Source organism: Oculina patagonica, chromosome 8, assembly GCF_052425735.1.
Source record: "Oculina patagonica isolate OP01 chromosome 8, crgOcupat, whole genome shotgun sequence".
Lineage (NCBI taxonomy): Eukaryota > Metazoa > Cnidaria > Anthozoa > Scleractinia > Oculinidae > Oculina > Oculina patagonica.
The window spans coordinates 25,910,764-25,931,245 of NC_135765.1; the positions used below are offsets into that span (position 1 = coordinate 25,910,764).

At 38.3% G+C, this 20,482-nt stretch overlaps 1 protein-coding gene across 3 annotated transcripts; it reads left to right on the forward strand.

The window, feature by feature from the left end:
* The first annotated feature begins 2,977 nt into the window (after window positions 1–2,977).
* Window positions 2,978–19,336, forward strand: LOC144662222 (neuronal pentraxin-1-like). Of its 3 annotated transcripts, none has more exons than XM_078522987.1 (5): window positions 2,978–3,048; window positions 6,196–6,250; window positions 6,510–6,588; window positions 7,484–7,697; window positions 18,919–19,336. In XM_078522987.1, exons 3-5 carry the CDS (start codon window positions 6,519–6,521, stop codon window positions 19,307–19,309), a joined length of 675 nt encoding a protein of 224 aa, XP_078379113.1. In that variant the 5' UTR covers window positions 2,978–3,048; window positions 6,196–6,250; window positions 6,510–6,518; the 3' UTR covers window positions 19,310–19,336. The 3 variants fall into 3 exon arrangements, with proteins under 3 accessions (XP_078379113.1, XP_078379112.1, XP_078379114.1); XM_078522986.1 differs by lacking the exon at window positions 18,919–19,336 and adding an exon at window positions 8,280–8,874; XM_078522988.1 differs by lacking the exons at window positions 6,510–6,588; window positions 7,484–7,697 and adding exons at window positions 15,509–15,587; window positions 18,200–18,410 and having other exon boundaries at window positions 2,994–3,048.
* The last annotated feature ends 1,146 nt before the right edge of the window (window positions 19,337–20,482 follow it).

The following is a 20,482-nucleotide window of genomic DNA, read 5'->3' on the forward strand; positions in this document are numbered from 1 at the left end:
CGCAACGCATAAGCGTTAGAAGCGTTGCGTTACTTTTTATAAGTACCCAATTATAACAAATAAAACGCATTCGTCAATGACCTGAAAGTTGAACAACCGTGCAACTGGTAGGGTAGTTTACAATTGCAGATGATTTTCGAGGTCTGATTCCATAAAAAAAAAAAAAAACAGGAAAAAAGAAAATAGCAACTGCATTTGTAGCTTCTAGGAGCCTACTCTCCTACGCAGGAGTTTATGTTTGACGAGCCAAAGAAACGCCTGCGTAGGAAGCTGCCAGGAGCCAGGAGGAGGACTGGAAAGCTGCGGTGCTCATTGAAAAATATAAATTACAGGAGATTACTCTAGGCGTGGTTCGAGCTTTATTTTGCCCCTAAAAGTGACCATCTTGAAACGGATTGACAAATGACAGCTACAGTGACTTTAATAACGATAAACACCCAATATTTTCATTTACATGTATGTCAAAAGTATATTAAAGATTCCGTGCCTGATCAATTTAAATAACCAACAACACACGTCGTTGTTTATTTCATCGCAGGTAGCCTTAAAACATACCTTTAAAACGTGGATTTTCCATTTTAACTCCTTAAGCTGAGACAAATTGTAGGTGAAGTGCTTGTTGTCCATGCTATGTGTTCGTGAGCGGTAACGCAAAACACCTCAAATAGGAAGTACGTTTAATCGGCCAAAACAACGCCTCCAAACGGTAACACGGTAAGAACAAAACCTTCGCCCAAATCCTCGAAAAAGCGATGGCGTGAAAAAGCAAACTCGACTCAAACTCGCACTCGCCAAAGTACTACGCGTGACTATGTTCGCGACTTTATTACAAATTTAAAATGTTTCTGAGTGCGCGAGCGCTTATTGCGCGCCACGCCAGTTCCGTAGTCTTCTTCTCAACACTATGCACCGATCAATGTTAAATGTTAAAAGGTCTCCACTAAGGGAAGACAATTGCTGTCAATACGGATGTCTACGCCCCCCCCCCCCCCCCCCACCCAACCCCACCCCCTCCACTGTGGCTTAACATTGATAGGTACACTAACGTCAGTTGACGTAGCAAGACGCTGCAATCTCGTCTCCAGGGTCTTCCCTACTTTTCAAAATGGTGAAAGGGCCGAAACGTCACGTGAAGACCCTGGGACGAGATTGAATATTAATGAGCCAGCATCGGGATTTTTATTGGCAGCAAATACTTCTTGACAACCAACAGATACTTCCTACTTTTTATTTCAATATAATGAGCGTTGACTTCAAAGCACTTTGTTCTTGAGGACATTACATGTATGTCCTTAGCTTGGTAACAAAGGTTCTATAATCGAAGAAGTAATGGTGTCTAGAAGCAAACCTCGACGACCGAGACGACAGCGTCGAGCAAGCGCTGGAGCCGGGTTAATGGGAACACCAAAGGGACACGCACAAGTTTTCCGTATTATTCCGGTGTACATTGCTTGTTCCAGGTGTTCGCTTTATTGTTGGGGAGCAGCGAGAAAAACGGTAAGCGAAAAATAAGGGGAGCGGTGTGGGTAAGAAGACTGGAGGTCTCTCGCCCAAACCCCTCACCATTGCCGGTATTCGCGCTACTTCTGTTTTTTATGCTGGTCCCAACTAACAGAACGCCTATATCAGGTCAGGGCGTTCGTATTAAGCCGGCCCTCAGAATAAACGCCACGGAAACTAATCATATCGATGCAAAGATTAAAGCATTCAATTTAAAAGCGACGGGAAGATGTTTTAACTACAACTTCATTTCAAAAGAAGAAACCTTGCGCTCATTTTTAGACAAATGTCTCTCACTAAAATTAATTTTCTATTCAGGCATTAAAAACGCGACGACGCAATCACTTAGAACTTTCGGTAGCCTGGAGAGCGGGACGGCTATACACAGGCTAAATAGAAAGCGCCTCGATCTGTAGAAAGCTGTCATTTTTCTTATAGGATACAATTAGCATATAATCATGACAAATGAAAAATTAATATGTATACAGACGGGCATAGAAACCAGTGTCCCTTAGACCATACACCGCCCTCTATTTAGTTGTATTTCTCTTTAAACGCGGGAAAAGAACGGCGAGTGAACCGGGTGCAAGTGCAAAACGAAAGGCGCGAGGGATTCTTCGCTCGCTTTTTTCGCTCGCGCGCGTTCTTTTGCGTTAAAAATGGGGAGGCTGTGAACAGTCTGAGTGTCCGTAAACCCGCCAAGCGAGCAAATAGAGCGTGAATTTGAGCGTTTCACTCGGATTACAGGCAAGTGTCCGTTATCCTATTAACCGGAGTCTCTATTAGGGAGCTTGAAAAGGAAAAAATAATTGAACTTTTCGTCGAGAAAAACAAAACTGTCCGTGATAAAAGGGTGTCCGCATTAAACAGGGTTCCGCTATTTTTGAGATTTAAATTTTTGATGTTTAGTAGACCGACTCTGTTTGTTGCGGACAGTTCTACATTTCCGTTTTTGTGTGTTGATAATTTAGCAAAGTTTTATTAATTTCTTGTGCTGCTTTGTCGAAGTATAGAAGACAAGTCCTGTTTAGTAATTCAACAATCAATGTTTATGCGCTTTAGTTTCGGCGAAGCTAGCCAATCTTATTATTCAAAACAGGCATCATAGAAAATAAAATCTAAATGACGTGATTGTTTATATACCGTACATTGTTCTGGCGTTAAGGTAAGACAAAACATCTAATAATAATTTCTTAAATAATAAATTGTGATTTGATTTTCAATCGACCTTGTTTCTTAAATCCTGACATCCGTGTCTTCAATGACGATCGAAGAGACGGGATTTTTGTACGCTTAAATCTCGGCTTAGACCATTAATGTTTCCTTGTGCTTTCTAGACCTTTAGTGCTATTGAAATCTGCTGCTGACAAAAAATAAACATAGGATAAAAGGACAAAGAAAATTGCCTAAGGGAAGATTCTGAACAAGTTACGATGTCGACAATTTCTTGTTCGCTTTATTAAGATTTTTATATTCAGTTCACTTTGGCATCGTGGAAACGTTGAAACTCAGCGCACATCATTTTCAAGGAGCCGCTATATTTAAAAGGTAAGTGAAAAATTAATTAAAGAACGTACCGACCGATTTCAGTCTTTGGCAAATAAGGTCGTAGTTACTAACTATGATAAAACTAATTTCAGATGTAAACAGTTATCTTTTGAAAAAACCTTGATTTCATCAGACCGATCTGCGCTGATACATTTAGAAAGAAATTTCTAAACTAGTATACTTGCTTCTGTAAGTGATAACCACGAGCTAAAATTGGTAGAAATAGTGGCGCAAAAAAGGTGATTCCTTTAGTTAATCGTACAGTGGAGAAAAAACGAGAAATAAACTTTAATTGCTTTCCTTCCGCTCAGTACTAAAAAGGAAAAGTAGACCAGACTTATTATCAAAGTAGACCAATACCTATATATAACCTGCGACAAAAGCTGCAAGACGAAACTTTTCTCATTATTGCTGGGGGGGAAATGATGTGCGATTCACATATCGGTCCCTTTTTTCAAATAAAGCATTAAGTGTATTCTCTATGTACAGCGGAGCAAGCTCCCAAATAGTATAACTACGCGAGAATACGCCGGTTAAAGGATTGTTATTTTTGAGTCTAATGCTTGCGTGCGCTTTGCGCATGCGCATTAGACTCTTTGTTATATGAAAAAAGCTGTTATCAATCCCAAGGGAATGGTTCGGGATCGATAATCGTTCGCTGTAATGTAGAAAACAATGATCAGCTGCAAGAACGGAGTCCGTACGGACACGCACGATTAGTTTCAATTAAAAACAGCCAATCAGCGACACGTGTTCCCACGCATAATTAAAAGTTCTTTCTCAAGTCACGATTATTCAACACTTGAACAGGACGAAATAATTTTCCAGTTAAGACATTTGTAAGCTTTTTGTGAAAATAAATCTTCGTTTTCAGTTCAGTTAAGCACTTGTGTTTTCGTCTTGCTTAAAAAGCAAGACGTCTTTGAGAAAAAATATTTCGACGGCGACTCGCGTTTATTTACACAATGCGACCAAATATTTATTTTGTTTTAAAAAATAGAAAACTTTACCTCGGTTTTTGTATTTAAGTCATTCGAATTTTGACCAATTTTTTCTTTACAGTGCAAACAAAAACCTTCAAAAATAAAAGATGTACATGGATAAATGTAAATCAAGTTACGCGACTAAATCAAAATGCGTTTGTTTGGCCGCTTTGCAGTATTACATGTACACTGTCCCGGCCTTTGCCATACACTGAAATCGAATTTCATGCTTTTACGACTCTCAGAGATCTTAAGTTCTTCTTACAGCTAGAAAAATCATAAAATGGTTACATTGATATGGAAGTGATGATTCGCGAAATTTGTACATCATGATAAACAGTCTTCGCTCCTGTGTATGGTAGCTCGATAATAATTGCCTAGTTTCCAGCGTTCAAAAGGTCATCATTATATTGACGTGAGCATTTACACCCGTTTTTAGGAAAATCTGTCACTAAGTGCTTACAGTACAATGGAGTAACAGTCACTATTTCAAGTGCTTTTATTGCAAAATCTGTTTGAAGAGTCATCATCAAAATGGTGAAAAATCTGAAAGAAAACGATGTGAAGTTCTTCAACCCTTGTTGTAATGAACATGCTTTTTGTAAATCGTCACGCAATCTTGTCCAAATGTTTAATCGTTTCTGCTTTTACGGACAATACGGAAGAAGTAACATCAACTCCTGTTCATACTTTAAATTTTGTGAAGCATATAACATTTATGACTGTTTCGTTTTCATCCATAATCATCCACGATGCCCCTAGCTTGCTATAAGCATTTTAAATTAAACTCCCGAACACAAACCTCTAACCAATTTTAACCGGCTTACGAAAACCGCGCAATCTGTATCACTATGCCATACGGCATTAGACTCATGTCACCCTTGGTGACCTATTTTTCAGTGTTATATTCGAACTGGACACAGAAATCCCTCAAAGGTCTTTATGAAACAAATACATCTTCTGTTTGTCAGCTAGCTGAGAGAACATTCAGCATTAAAACATGAATTGCAAACTTAAAGGTGTTCTCCTGAAAAGAATAAATATATATCAAAAGCAGTATTCAAAGTGCAGAGGAATTGCGCCAAACGAAAGTATCTCAGTTCAAAAAGCTTTAAAACGATGTTTGAGGTTATTTGGAGCGCTTTAAAGCTCTGTAGATTAATTTTAGGCTGCGCTTTAAAATTTTCATCTGTTCGGTCATTCTAGGGGAACTTTAGTCTTCTCGAATTTATTATGGATTTTTTTGTCCATTCACCGAAAACCTTAGGTCTGATTTGAAGATTCGCGAAAATTTGAGGTTAACAATTATCCTTTTTGGTAGTCAAAAGTTTTGGGGATCTTAGGCGGCTTTTCTAAACTATAGCCGCGGAAGAAAGTGTTTGTTCAATTGTTAGGAAGTTTCGAAAGGGTTAAACTAAACTAGTCTTAAGTCTAGTTAAACTAACAAATTCAAGGATTTCAGGAGAAAAAACGCGATTTTCCTGAGATCGTAGGGGAGCTTAGTAGGAAAACTCCGAAAATCCGTAAATGAATGAAAATGCCATATTAAAGCCATGTAGAAATTTCAAGCCTTTCTCGAGTTATCTGAAACGTTTAGTCATCCTACGCTTCTCCGAACCAAACAGATACAAGTTTTACAGAAAAAAATCATTGAGTGCCTCTAAGCGAGGAGTTGGAGGAAGTGTGGTGAGGCGGAAGGGGGGGGGGGGGTTGGAGGGGGTGCTTGCAGCAACGGTTATCGGTTTACATCACCGACGAGCGTAAATTTCACGAAGTAGATTGAAAAAAGAATACTAATACCAGATTTAATCTCGTTAATACATCGCTTTCCTAAAATATATTTTTAATAATCTGTGTTACATCAATTAAAAGAACACTTGTCATACCGCCTAACCCTACTGGGCCACGGGCAGACAACAACGTGTTCTAAACGCGAGCTTTTCATGTTACGAGTTTGTTTACAAATCCTTCTGAAACTTCCCGCACTTACTATCATTTCCCGTTGGACGTCAAAAAGTTGAAGAATAGAATCTGGCAGTATTTTAGAACTCTTTTACAGAAAAAGAAAACGTACGTCGAACCGAGTCTCTCGGTGAAACTCTGTACATTCGTTGAGTAGTGTTAGTTTGATTTAGCTAATGTATATTGTGTTATTTTTCATCAGGTAAACAAAGCCCATTCGATTTCCTGATACATATCCCACAAGTGAAATATTGAAGGTAACCGTATTTTGTTACTTGAAATTACTTTAAAATTGCCTTAGTGGTTGAAGCGGGATAAGGGAACTGCGACACGGTTTCAAATCTTTTCGTTTTTCAAGCCGGGCCGAAGAAATGGATATAATTGTTAAAGAAAAGGAATGTTGAAAATCGGCAGAAAAATAGAGATCAATGCTTGTCGTTAATCGACTAAAAATAACGAAAAGTACATGGACGGTCATGAGATTAGTTAATTAGCTATTTTTATTTTTACCTGCAGGAGCAAATCATGTCTATCTTATTCGCAACGATTTTTGTTGGCCTCCTCTGTGGTTCTGTAAGTGGATGCTCAGACAATGGTAGGATGGGGAACTGTCTTTCATTTTTCCGTCGTCCCTAAAGCAAATGTTTATATCAGTTACAAGTCTGCTTAAATATTCCCTGTAATCAACGGTGATTAGTTGCGTTATAAAAGTTTAATATCAAGGCTAAATTTTGGCGAAAAGACGGCAGTTCAGTATAAAGAACAAACAAATTAATATCGGACTCGCGACATCCGCTGCCTCAAAAACTCAGCAAGAAAACAACAGCCCAAGAAAATAAATCTCGAAAGAAACGTTTTGTGTGCAAGACTCGTGTTTTCGAAAAAGCATTCGCTCGCTAAAGGCTTTTGACTCCTTTTTTTATTAAGAAGAAAGGTAGGAGGTTTCAGGAAGCTAATATTCATGTTACATGCAAAGCGTTCCCACAACTGACCATGAATAGAAGCGACGATTCTCAAGAAGCCTGCTTGGGTTTATCTTATTCTATATTTTCCAATTGCCCATAACACACTTTGTTTGCCCCCCAAATTTTGCATTAACTATCGTTTTTAAATTCTCTTGGGAGGACTGCATATTTCCAAAACAGTAGTTTATGCAAAATTTGGGGGGCAAACAAAGTGTATTATGGGCAATTGGAAAATAGAGGATTACGTCGGGCATATATAACATGAAAAAAAAATCAATATAATTTTTGTAGGAAAATTATGTTCTTCTAAAAAAGGCGCACTATTAAAGGTTCTATTTTTCTTTAAACCAAGGACAAAATGTCATTGAAGCATGCAGATGTAATTGTAGGGTCACCTCTCGTCGCTCTCTCAAGTCCTGTGTTACAAATGAGTAAATGCCAACAAGATCACGCGTAGTCAGAAAATACTGATATTATATTTGATATTATATATGTTTGTTTGTTTGCTTGTTTTTCCTTGTACAGATTATGCTCTCTATTTCCCAAACAATGGAGTGACTGACTATACCAACATCTGGGGCATGCGCAGTTTGACTCAGTTCACTGTTTGTTTTTGGATGAAGTCGAGTGATACAAATAGTCGTGGAACACCGTTCAGTTACGCTGTACCAGGCCAGGACAATGAATTGATCATCTATAATTACAAGGACTTTCATCTGTATATTGGAGGTGAACAAAGGTAAACCAAATTTAACATGAGAGTTGAGGCAAGCTCTAGCAGTGGAAAAACTTAAAAGCCGCCAATTTTTTATTACCTGACCAAACGTGAAATTATGTGCAGTTAATCTGGTCAATGCATGCAATACTTACAAACGACCTTAAGGCTACTTTAACTTTTGGTTAACTCTTAATTTACTTTTCCATTGTACTAAATACTGTAGTTTTAGAGATGAATTTTACAAAAAAATTAGAGAATCAAAAACCAAACATAACACAATTACCTCCTATGCAAGCCACCAAAACATTAATGAATTCTGATAATTATTACTTAAATACTCAACTAATTAAGTTCATTGTGAGATGCTTATCTTTACGAAATAATCTTCTAACGAATGAAAGTAATGTAACACATACATAATTTCTTTTTTCATTCCTATTACATGATTATTATTGTTATAAGTTTCGCTTTAGTTTAGTTGTACGTTTTTGCAATACTGTATTTACTTATAGTCATGCATGTAAAACTTGTTGTTGTTGTTGTTGCTTAATTGATTTTCGGAATGCAAGTTTTCATGACATCATAATGTTTTTACTGTCTCAGAATTACACATTATTCAGCAAATGATGGCAGATGGCATCACATTTGTACGTCTTGGCAAAGCAGCGATGGCGCTGGAAAGTTTTACAAAGATGGAATATTGCGTTGGCACGGCACAGGTCTTAAGACAGGACACACTATCCAGGGAGGAGGGTCCTTGGTGCTGGGGCAAGAACAAGATTCACTTCAAGGGGGCTTCAACTCCAATCAGTCCTTCCAGGGATCCTTGACAAATGTCAACGTGTGGTCCTACGTCCTTTCGGCAAGTACAATCAAATTTATGTCAACATCTTGCCTGTCAGGGGAGGGGAACGTGTACAAGTGGTCCGACTTCATTCGTGGCGTCAAAGAAAAGACAGCAGTTGTCGTCCCATCTCCCTGCTCTCCACGCTGAGTTCTTGGGGATGGAAAAATCCGCAACAGACACACTGTGTTCAAATTTTGATAATGGCCAGTTTAACTAAAACTTTTGTAATCGTAAAACAAGCATTGTAACTATAATGCAATGAGGTATAATTAAGGGTACTAAAATAAAGTAAATGTAACCAAGCCAAGAACACAAGTGTAAAATGATCAGAATAAAAATTGTGTTTTTCACAGTAAAAACGCGTGTCAGATGTATTTTTCTAAAAAATGCAATTCAAATTCCATTTAAATTCATGCCTCAATTCGTACAAGTAAAATCGTTTAACGTTATTCTTAGCAATGTGAAAAGGGTTGGGGTGTACTGCGCAGTTACCCTGTTTGTCAGCCTTCCTCTGAGCATTTATTGCAACCTTGTCTCTCTGGCGGATTCTTTTGTAATTTCGAATAAATCGTGTGACAAAGTGTCGAATATGTCCCTTTCTACCTTCAATGAGCAGAGTTGGTCGCACCTGGCGCTCACTTCACGTTTCGCGCGAACTTCGCCATTAAAAGAAAAACGCAAAAATAAACCACTTGCTCTGCGGACTATGAGTAGAAAAACCTTTACTGAATTATCCACTCATTAGCCATTGTAGTCTTTTTAATTAAACTAAAAAAATTATCACCTACCATTCAAAAGAAATTGAAACTACAATTTTGCTCAAAAATACCAAGACGCTAAAATTCCAAATAGTGTGCGAACTGCAAGACAGCTTTGAGGTACCTTAATTAATCATATTAAAAGACGTTGAACAAATTTAATTTGCAGTAAAACGCAAAACCTGCACGAAATAATTGTCTCGAACAATTTTTCATATCCATGTCAAACGATTCAATTCCCAAAACCAAATGACCTTATCTTAGGATAGAAGCTTCTATTTTGCTCCAAAGTTTTCGGTTTCAGCCTCATTTGCATCGGGCATATTGATGAGATTAAGAAGATTTCCGAAAGCTTCACGAAAACGTTTTTGAATGACTGCGCACTAAAATGGAAGGAATGGAACGAGTTTCAGTTTGACGTCATAATTGGTGTTTTTGAAGACGACCGCAGACCGATTCCGCAGACCGATTCCACAGAGCGCACCGACGGCAACGTCAACGACGACGTCTGGTGGAAAATGAATTTATATTTTACTTGAGAATCTCGCAACTTTCCGGACGTATTCTGCTTATTTATTGCTTTTTAAAAGAACTAGTTCCCACTGAATATTCAAAGAGTGTGTTTTACCCCAAATAGAAAAACCGAATATTAGCCGTCCTGGCTGACGTTGTCCAAAATACGCAGAATTTCGTCATTTCATGTTGTTGTTTGGCACTTGGCAGAGAACGGCTTTGACATGTACCGAGATTCAAAACGCACGTGCAGAGTTAACGCACGTGCAGATAATTCTGCTCATTAACGTTAAATGCTAATGAGAAAGAACAATAGAGATTCCTGATTTCTTTTCATACCAGCGTGCCTATGTCACACATGATTATGCAAAACGAGAGCAAACAAAACTTTAAGCTATTTTTGAGCTTTAGCTATTTTACTTTTATCTCTGAACAAAAACCAACAATCAATCAACTGAAAAATTGCCGTTAACTGCTTGAAAAGTCACTAAACACATTTATTTAGATTCTAACGTGCGGTCTGCGGAATCGGTCTGCGGTCGTCTTCAAAAACACCAATTATGACGTCACAGGTTTTTATTTCCGACAATTTTTCCGAGGGCTCTATGATTATGAAGGCCTAGAAAAAGCATTTTTCAACTTGCCATGTCTCTGCGATGCAATGTCCGATTACTTTGAAACTTCGGGATATGTTTATTTGGCTCTTAATAAACACATGGGCAAAAAATAAAAAAATCGAAATTTCTGTTTATTTGACCTTTAATCTTAAGTGACCAAACTTCATAATTTTTCCTAAAACTATCGGGGAACATTTGTATGTGTCAATTACGTGCTCTTCTGACTTGACGTTTCCATGGCATCCACATTTTCTAATGGAGTTTTACCCAAATGCTGTGTTTCTAAAGCTTATTTTCTGTTTAGCTAGATTTTGGTTATTATCAAGATTTTGTATCAAAATATTACAGGTTTTTGTATCCTTTTGCATCAGTTTTCTAGACTTTTTAAAATCAATTTTGAAGCTTTTGACATTTTTATAAAAAAAAAAAAATTCGAAATCCAAGGTTGTGGATTTAAGAAAATGGACTGTTTTAATTGGATGACTTCAGTTTGGCATAATAATTGGCACGTGGTTGTCACTAAAATAAGTTGCTGTAAACGCCACCCCAGTTTCGTTACCATACTTGCAAAAAGAACGAAGTTATCATTTCCACTCCGCTCTGCTCTCTTAAGGTGGGAGTACACATGAAGGCCGTTTACCCACCGCTTGACTTGGGTTGTATGCGAATATCTTATTCGCGTTTTAAGCAATCCAAAAACTCTATGCTCAAAACAGGAATCTATGTTTTGCGGTGTTTTGTAAATTTTTGGGTGATTTTTGGGGATGTTTGGGGGGACAAAAGTAAAATTTAGAGAAATAAGAAAAAATGGAGATTTAATTTGATTTTAAAATTAGACAGTCCCCCTGACAACCTGGAGCGCTCTTATGTGGGGTCAACTGTCTGTTCTGTCTTCAACCCCTTCACTAAACCTCCTAAAATTCCATTCTAATTCTAATTCACTTAACCGCTTTACAAACATGCAGTACAAACATGACAGCTACAATAAGTAAAAAAGGGTTAACACATTGTCATTTTAGACCCCACTTTGTTGCTATTTGGTTTCAATTTCTCCCTTTCGCTCCTTTTTTCACCCCCCGCCCCCCTTCCATGCCTTCCCCCTATCAATGTTATAGTTATTTTGGAAGCCCTTTGCTACAATCATGCAACATTGAATGGGGGAGAGGGTTTTTTTGTGCAGTGCGATAAAATTAAAAAAACTAGTGGTAAATTTGCCATAGAAACTGCGAGCCGAAGGCAATGTGACAACTACTTTTGACTAAGGTTGTAGTTGACTCTGCCTTTGAGTCAGTTGTTCCACAAAACTATACAGAGGAACTAATATCATATCATGGTCCTTCAAGTTTTTCCGGAGCTGTCAAAATAACTTTTTTCATATTTACCTCGCACTAGATATTTAACCTATAAGCCTCCCTTTCGAATTGCAAACCTTTTAGTTTTATCATAAACGAGTTCCTTATGCAGCAACGTGAAAAGAAGGTCTCATGCCTTCGATTTGACATACTTTAATTTGCTAAATTTCAAAAGTTTATATTAGAGGATTTTGAGAAAATTTCTGGTGGCGTCAGTAAGGTATTAAAATACATCAAACATGGAACAGTTTTTTTTTATCGTTACCTATCGAGAAGAAAGTCCACCAGGCGTAACCAAATAACATTTTGAGGAGGCTCTGTGTAGTTTTTTTTTTTTTTAACCCTATGGTGGTCGTTTTGAAAATGAAAATTATCTAGGAACCAATGTTAGATTTTTGCCAAAATACACCGTAATGATTAAATATGACCAAAGTTTAATTTCATTTAGTCACAAAGGTTACCATAGCAACGATTGTTGTTTCCTTTTGTTTTCAAACAAGCCTTATTTTCTCGAAATCTAGATTGTGTGGGCTTGTGAGCCTGTGGACGTGTGGACGTGTGGAAGTGTGGACATGAGGACGCGTGGTGATTAAATGTCATTTCAGCCGATTTTTTTTTTCGCGCTGTCCCCTGCTAAAATGACATAACGATCTGCCCAGGAAGGCGCAAACTCCACCAAAAGCATCGTAGAGGCAAGGTAAGTCTCGCGAGTCTCAAATTGAAACTCTATAACGTTCATTGAGAGTTTGGTTGTTTCGTTATTTTTCTTCAGACAAAAAAAGCTCATTCCGGTAACATATCGCACAAGTGGAATACTGAGGTAACTTGCTTTTGACAATTGTTATTGTTAGTAGAGATAAAAAATGTGTCGACGGTTAAAGCGGGATTAGGTCGATTAGGAAAACGAATGCTAGTCCATCTCATCGGAAAGAAATGTTGAATCATTTCAAAGCCACGCTTTATAAATATCAAACAAGGGCCGGCCAAGGTACCTCATTGATTTGGATGTGATTCTTAGCTGCCTTGTAAACACATGTCAGTGAAGAAAAGAAGAAATGTGCGAGCGCAAAGGGTGATCCTCTAGCTAGGATAACCCTAGCAACACCCGGGAGCAATAGGATTATCGTACCTCCTTGTAAACAGGTCCTAAAAACGCATTGGAATATAAATTGCAACGGCGTTCCTTAATAAAAAAAGACTAAATGTATATTAGCCTAGATATTAAAACAAGCCCAGCTATTACCGGGTTTACTCTCGTTATATAATAACCTAAATTACTCTTCTCAGATCTTTCCACAAAGCAGTAAGTTACATCGATCAAAAGAACCGACACTAATCATGCCTTAGGGTCACTGGGAAACCACATACGTGTTCAAAACACGAGATACTTCTTACGTTACGACCTTGCAACTTCCTTAACAATCATTTTCTGCAGGACCTTTTTGAGCTGAAGCATAGAAAGCATTAGCCTGCGAGCAGGCTCTCTATTTGGGGGCAACGTGTGTACTCTTCGAGCGCCAAAGGCGCGATCCCGAATATTCACGTTGCCCCCGAATAGAGAGCCTGCTCGCAGGCTAAGAAAGCATAGAAAGTAGCGAGTCTCATAAAGTCTATAATATTCATTATTATATCTCTGAGATATGCACGCTGTGATTGGTGAATTTTACGGGCCGCATTCTGCAGTACGGCCCGCGAAATTTGACTGAGAGTTCTCCTGATGCCGTACGCCTTTGCAAGTTGAAATGTCTCGCGAAGAAGATTTTTAAAACTTCCTACAACGTTCGCAGTCAGAGGAAAAAAGCGAGGAACAAAGGCAAAGCGAAGAAGGTCTACCGAACTTTAAACTCAATTTTTGTGATCTGTTGGAAGGAGAAAACTTCCCTGATGTGGCGGACTTAGAGCAACCCGGGCAGGATTCAAGTCAAGAACTTGAAAGTTTCATCAGTGCCGAGAAATATGCAAACACGGTCAAGAAGACGAAAAGCGAATGGAAATGGTTCGACAATTATTGTCAAGAGCAGACTGATGGAACATTTCATGTAGAAACCGTACCTGCTGACGTCCTCGATAAGCTCCTTGGAAAGTTTTTCAAATACGTACGCAAACGCGATAGAGCTGAGTACGAGCCAGACAGCATTTCAAGCTTTCAACGTAGCATTTAACGCCGCTTTAAAGAGCTAACTAAGTTTTTTAAGTAGTTCCTTCAAACTTTATACGTGTTTTCTCGTTCAGTATTTTTTACAAACACTGCCATAAGTTTTCGAAAGTTTGATAAGCTATAACGCATGTTGTCCATCGCGGCACTTTCGTCGCCAAGCAAAGAACTTTAGAAGTTATTCCAAAGGAAACTTGCACTGTATCAAGTTTCATCCTGTCACTGAAATTACTGTAAAACTAATTGCAGAAATGAAGTAGTAAAGGTTGGATTTAAATTATGTTTATACGCTTATTAATCGAGCTATTAACTGGCCGAATTGTTTACGACAAAGCCAATGAAATTCACTCGTCCTTTCGCCTTTGACGTACGTCAGTCAAACGAAGCCGCTTCCAGCACTCTTGACTTGAAATGTTTTCTTTTCTCCAGAGTGAGAGATATAATAAATATCTTATTAACCTTGTTTACTCGGTCCGTACTGTAAAATACGGACCTTGTTTTTTCCCGTCGCTTATTTCCCCTCTTTCTAGCTTGTATGTATGATATTATAATTAGATTGTTGTATTGTAAGCTGATGAATTTGACCGTGTTTTAAATAAAGATTATCCATCCCTAGCAATATTATTACCGTTTGCTTTTTGTAAACGGGGCCTAAAAGAGCATTGGAATATAAATTGGAAAGGCATTCCTTAAAAAAGGCTTAATGTAGGCCTTTATATAAAATCAAGCTCAACTATTACCGGGTTTACGCTCGTTGCATAATAACCTAAATTGCTTTTCCTAGATATTTCCACAAAGCTGTAAGTTGCATCGATCAAAAAAACCGACAGTTATCATGTCTGATCCCACAGGGTCACGGGAAAGCAACATACGTGACCAAAACACGAGCTTTTCATGTTACAGGTCTGTTTATAAACTTCTCAGAACTTCCTTTCATAATCATTTCCGGTTGGACGTCTTTGAGTTGAAGCACAGAAGAATCGAATCTGGTTATCCTAAAAGTCTTTCGCAGAAAAATAAAAGTTAGCCTACATTGAAACGAGTCTCTCGGTGAAAGTTTATTATACTCTTTGAGTAAGGTTGATTTTGGCTAAGCAGCATACGTGATCAAAGCACGAGCTCCTTCTTATGTTACGACCTTGCTACTTCCTTTACAATCATTTCCTGTAGCAAATTAAGATATTGTCTTCCGATAATATTTTCATGGGTTAAGTTACCTATTAATTTCAGAACAGTTTAGACCAAAAATGTGCGCAATGCCCGTGACGTAGCTCCTTTAACTGACACTGAAAATAGACCGGAAAATAGAGATAAGCTTGTCCATAATCGACTAAGAATAATGAAAAGCGAATACACGCGTGACCCCGCTCACCCACCCACCACCATGAAGACAATCGAGGGGAGACGCAGGACCATGGAGAGCCGCAGACAGAACCCACGGGGACCCCAGGCGGGCGGGCAGGACGGACCGCGACCGGAGAGGCGTGACGGGAGGACGAGAAGCGCAAAACGAAAAGGGGGGGGGGGGGCCCCCGGTGATGGGTCATCAAATTAGTTACTTAACTAAAATACTTTCATTTTAATCTTCAGAAAAATATCATGTCTATCTTATTCGCAACGATTTTGGTTGGTCTCCTCTGTGGTTCTGTAAGTGGATACGAGGCCAAAGGTAGGATGGAGATCATGTCTTTTACTTTTTTTTGTTCCTAAGGCAAATATAAATAGTTAAAATCTGCGTAGTTATTTCATGTCATCAGCATAGATTAATTGAGTAATAATAAGTAAATATCAAGGCTACATTTTGGGAAAACTCCTGTTTTTAAAAAAGAACATTCGTTCCCTAAGGGGTTTTACCTGCTATTATTATCCAAAGCGTTTCCACATACTCAATCATCTTGCAAAGGTATAGAAGCAGCGATTTCACTCAAACATTAGCCTGATTTGGTTTATCTTACTTATAATTATCGGGCTAGCTTAGGTTACAGGCGTGACATTGTGCTTAGTGTTTTACCACGTAATAAAGTACTACTGTACTGTACTGTACAGCCTATAACAACATCTTTCATATAAAAATGTGTTTAGTGAAAACGGCAATGATAATAACAGTAAAATATTCTCACTACCTGCAATACACATGAATATAACAATCAGATATGGAAGGGTGAAAATGGTCTCCAAATCCACCAGCTTGACCGCTAAACAGTCGTAATTTCAATATCTTCACCTGCGTGTTCTAGGCGCATCTTTTGAATGAGCGAAGTTATTTAGTCATTATTTTAGCTCCGTAATCGCAACAAATGCATCAAAATCCCCATGAAACTGCCCCTTTAAGTGTAAGCAATTTGTCATCTATGGCATGCCACCTGGTTATTTCAGCTGTGATGACTGCATGCAGTTTGGGAAAGGGACGACATGTACAACAAAACAATATTAACAACTTTTTTGATAAATTATTTACCACATTGTCATCAGTTCCAAACTGAACCTGGCTTACAGAAATTTGACATCTGGACCACTTACACTGTGAACCTAGTCGCACATAGAAAAGTCAGAACCGTAGTCTAATTGTTAAGTAGCAAATTTCCTTAAAGGTCAAATGAACAGAAACTTCAAAATGCCATTTTAACAAACCAAAGACTAAAACTATCCATTATTGAGTGAAATTAAGAAAAAATGGGGTGCTTTTGGAGCCTTAAAGCGTGAATTACAGCAAAAAATACAAATTTCCGAAGGCTTCACGAAAACGTTTCTGAATGACCGCGCACTAAAATGGAAGGAATGGAACGAGTTTTTGACGTCATAATTGGTGTTTTTGAAGACGACCGCAGACCGATTCCGCATACCGCACCGACAGCAACGTCAACGACAACATCTGGTGGAAAATGAATATACATTTTCCTTGGGAATCTCACAACTTTCCGGACGTAGTTTGCTTATTTATCGCTTTAAGAGCTAGTTCCGCTGAATATTCAAAGAGAGCGTTTAACCCTAAATAGAGAAAACCAAAAATTTGCCGTCGTGGCTGACTTTATTCAAAATATGCAGAATTTCGTCATTTCACGTTGTTGTTCGGCAGAGAACGGCTTTGAAGTGTACCGAGGTTTAAAACGCACGTGCACAGTAAACGCACGTGCAGATAATTCTGCTCATTAACGTTAAATGCTAATGAGAAAAAACTATAGAGATTCCTGATTTGTTGCATACCAGCTTGCATTCTACCTATGTCTCTAGGCTATGGTACATTTTGCTTTTGTTTACCCACTAAAATGCTCCATTTTTCCCCCTAAAATGCTTGGTCTTCCACAAAAAAGTTACTAAAATGCTCGGATAATACTCATTATACAAACGGTTTTTTTAATTGGTTTAAAGGTTTTTAACATGGTGTTAACTGTTAACACTCGCAAAAACGTACAAGTGTTGCAGGTAACAACAACAACGTATGCAAGTTCATAAATACAGCCAAAAAACATAATCCTCGAAATCATCTACGAGGCTAACTACAGAAAGTAGTTGTTTGTTGAATTTTGAGTTTTAGTCTTCATTTTCTTTAAAAAATAATTTCTTTTTTATTTTATCGGAAAAAAATCAATTTTCCTGGAAAATGCCACTTAAATGCTCGATTAATGCTTGATGCTTTTGCCTCAAGAAAATGCTCGAAAAAATTCTAGCGTAATGTACAAAAGCCTATATGTCTCACATAATATGCAAAACGACATCAAACGGAACTTTAAGCTGTCTTTTATCTTTAGCTATTTTATTTAAAAAAATGCGCGTCTCTGAATAACAACCAACAATCAATCAACTGAAAAAATGCCGAAAAGAACGAAATAACTGCTTGAAATGTCACTAGACACATTTATTTAAATTCTAAGGTGCGGTCTGCGGAATCGGTCTGCGGTCGTCTTCAAAAACACCAATTATGACGTCACAAGTTTTTATTTCCGACAATTTTCCGACAATTTTTACGAGCATTCTGCCATTCCGAGGGCCACAAAAAAGCATTTTTTTAACTTGCAATATATCTGCAATGAAATGTCTGATTACTATGAAACTTCGGAGTATGTTTATTTTAATAAACACATGGGCAAAAAATGAAAAAAATCGAAATTTCTGTTCATATGACCTTTAAGATTCAAAATACTTTAAAAGTTCAAGTAACCTCCTACAATTGACATTTGTGTGCTTTTGTGGTTATAGAACGGACAGGAGAGTTTTGAAAGTAGTTGTAATTAATCACTGTTAATTATTAATATTTTATCCTTATTTTTTTTTTTGCTATAGATTATGCACTTTATTTCCCAACCCAAGGAGTGACTGATTACGTCAACATCTGGGGCATGCGTAGTTTGACTCAGTTCACTGTGTGTTTCTGGATGAAGTCAAGTGTCACAAATCACGGGACACCGTTCAGTTACGCTGTACCAGGACGAGACAATGAACTGCTTTTCATAAATTACCATGATTTTCGTCTTTGGATTGGAAACCAAGAAAGGTAAGCAAAATTTAACAGAAAGAAATTTAGATTGTTTTAAAACGGCAAGCGCTTAAGATTAAAACGTAAGGCCAAAAAAAACATAAAAACGTAAGACCAATGTCGACCACGGATTTTATTTTTTAAAAAAAAGAAGACGACAACTTAGCCTTGCTGGCGTTCTGTACCATTCAGTAGTATACCATGAAGTATGAATCTTAAGTGCTTTACAATCAAACCAGATGTTCTTCACTGATTCATAAAGAGAACTCTGCAATGTTGCGGCGAAATGTAACAATACTAATTGACAGCTTGATTTGCATTTTTCCATTAAGAAATTTGTTTAATCAATTTGCGAAGTTCCTTTTTTATGTTTTGGCAAAGCACAAGGGTAGTGCATGGACCAGGTTTACGGTCAGCGTAGTGGTCCATGGACCGGGTCCATGTTTTGTATACCTCCCCTCGATAATCCTTATTTACCAGGCTGGTGTACAGAATGTTAGTGACGTCGTTGTTTTTACTGTCGCAGGAAAGTACATGAAAAAGCTAATGATGGCAGATGGCATCACATTTGCGCATCTTGGCAAAACAGCGATGGCGCGTTTCATTTCTACACCGATGGAGCATTGCATCTGTACCGCAGGGGTTTCAATACAGGACACACCATTCAGGGAGGAGGGTCCCTGGTGCTCGGGCAAGACCAAGATTCACTTGGAGGAAGCTTCCAATCTGGTCAGTCCTTCCAGGGATACTTGACAAATGTCAACGTGTGGTCCAACGTCCTCTCGGCAAGTACAATCAGGAGTCTGTCAAGGTCTTGCCTGTCAGGGGAGGGGAACGTGTACAAGTGGTCCGATTTTATTCATGGCGTCAAAGGAAAAACTGCTATTGTTATTCCATCCCCCTGTTATCCGCGCTGAGTATTAAGGCTGATCTGCCAAGGGCTAGTTTGATCAAAACTATTGTAATCGTACAACAAAGATTGCAACTGTAATGCAGTAAAGTATAATAAAGGGTAAAATAAATATAATGGCGCCAAGAACTATGTAATGTAAAACGATCAGAATAAAATATGTCTTCACAGTAAAAAGCGTTGATGTATTTAAAATGCTACACAAATTCATGTCCCGATTCATGTAAGTGAGCTTTTTCACGTTATTCTCAGCAGCGTAGCAAGGTTTGGCAGGTTGTACTGCATTAGCCTGTTTGCCAGCCTTCTTCTGAGCGTTTGTAGTTACCTTGTCTCTAGTGACGGTTTCTGACATAATTTCGACTAATATGTAAAATATGTCCCTTATACTTACTTTGCTTTCAATGAACACAGTTGGTCCAACTCGTGAGAACTTCGTAAAAAAAACGCAAAAGTAATCTGTTCTGCAGTCCGCCATTTTGTTTATGTACGCGTGTTAAAAGAACTGTGTCACGGGGATTTCGCAGATGTTTGGTCTAATTGTTCTGAAATTAGTGGAAGGCATCTTAACACTAAATAAATATTATCTTTGAACATCTAAAGGGACAATTTGCGGATAGAAATTAAGGTACGGCTATAAATATCGATATTTCGAAGACGCGCGGAAACAACTTGAAAACCTTTTCCTAACTTTTTCAAATTGCAATCCGTTTCTATCCGAGCCATAGGCAGCTAAAGATGTTCTGAAACAGTTTCAGTGCTCTAATATAGCAATTTTGAATAAAAATGGACTATTATTTTTAGTTTTCCCGCGACACAAATATGAATTTTGGAGGTTCGAAAATCAGTTAAAATCCGTAATAGCGGAGCTCCTTAGCGGCCCGTAAGGGCCGCAGAGCGGAGCACCAACCCATGAAAAAACACATGAAAAAAAAAACACATGAAATAAAATAGGAAACCTATGCATCCGAGTTTTCATGGTCATCAGGCTAGCGGCAGCCCGCGGGCGCGTACGGGTACGTACGGTGTTGCGCACATCCGGGACTGAAAGGTTTGACAACTCGCGCAGTACTGGCGCGAAATAATTTGCAGTGAGGTCCGGCAAAGAAATTCAAAATACTACGTATAAATCCACAGCAGAAGAGAATATTATTGCCCGCCGAGACGAGAGAGACGAGGAAGG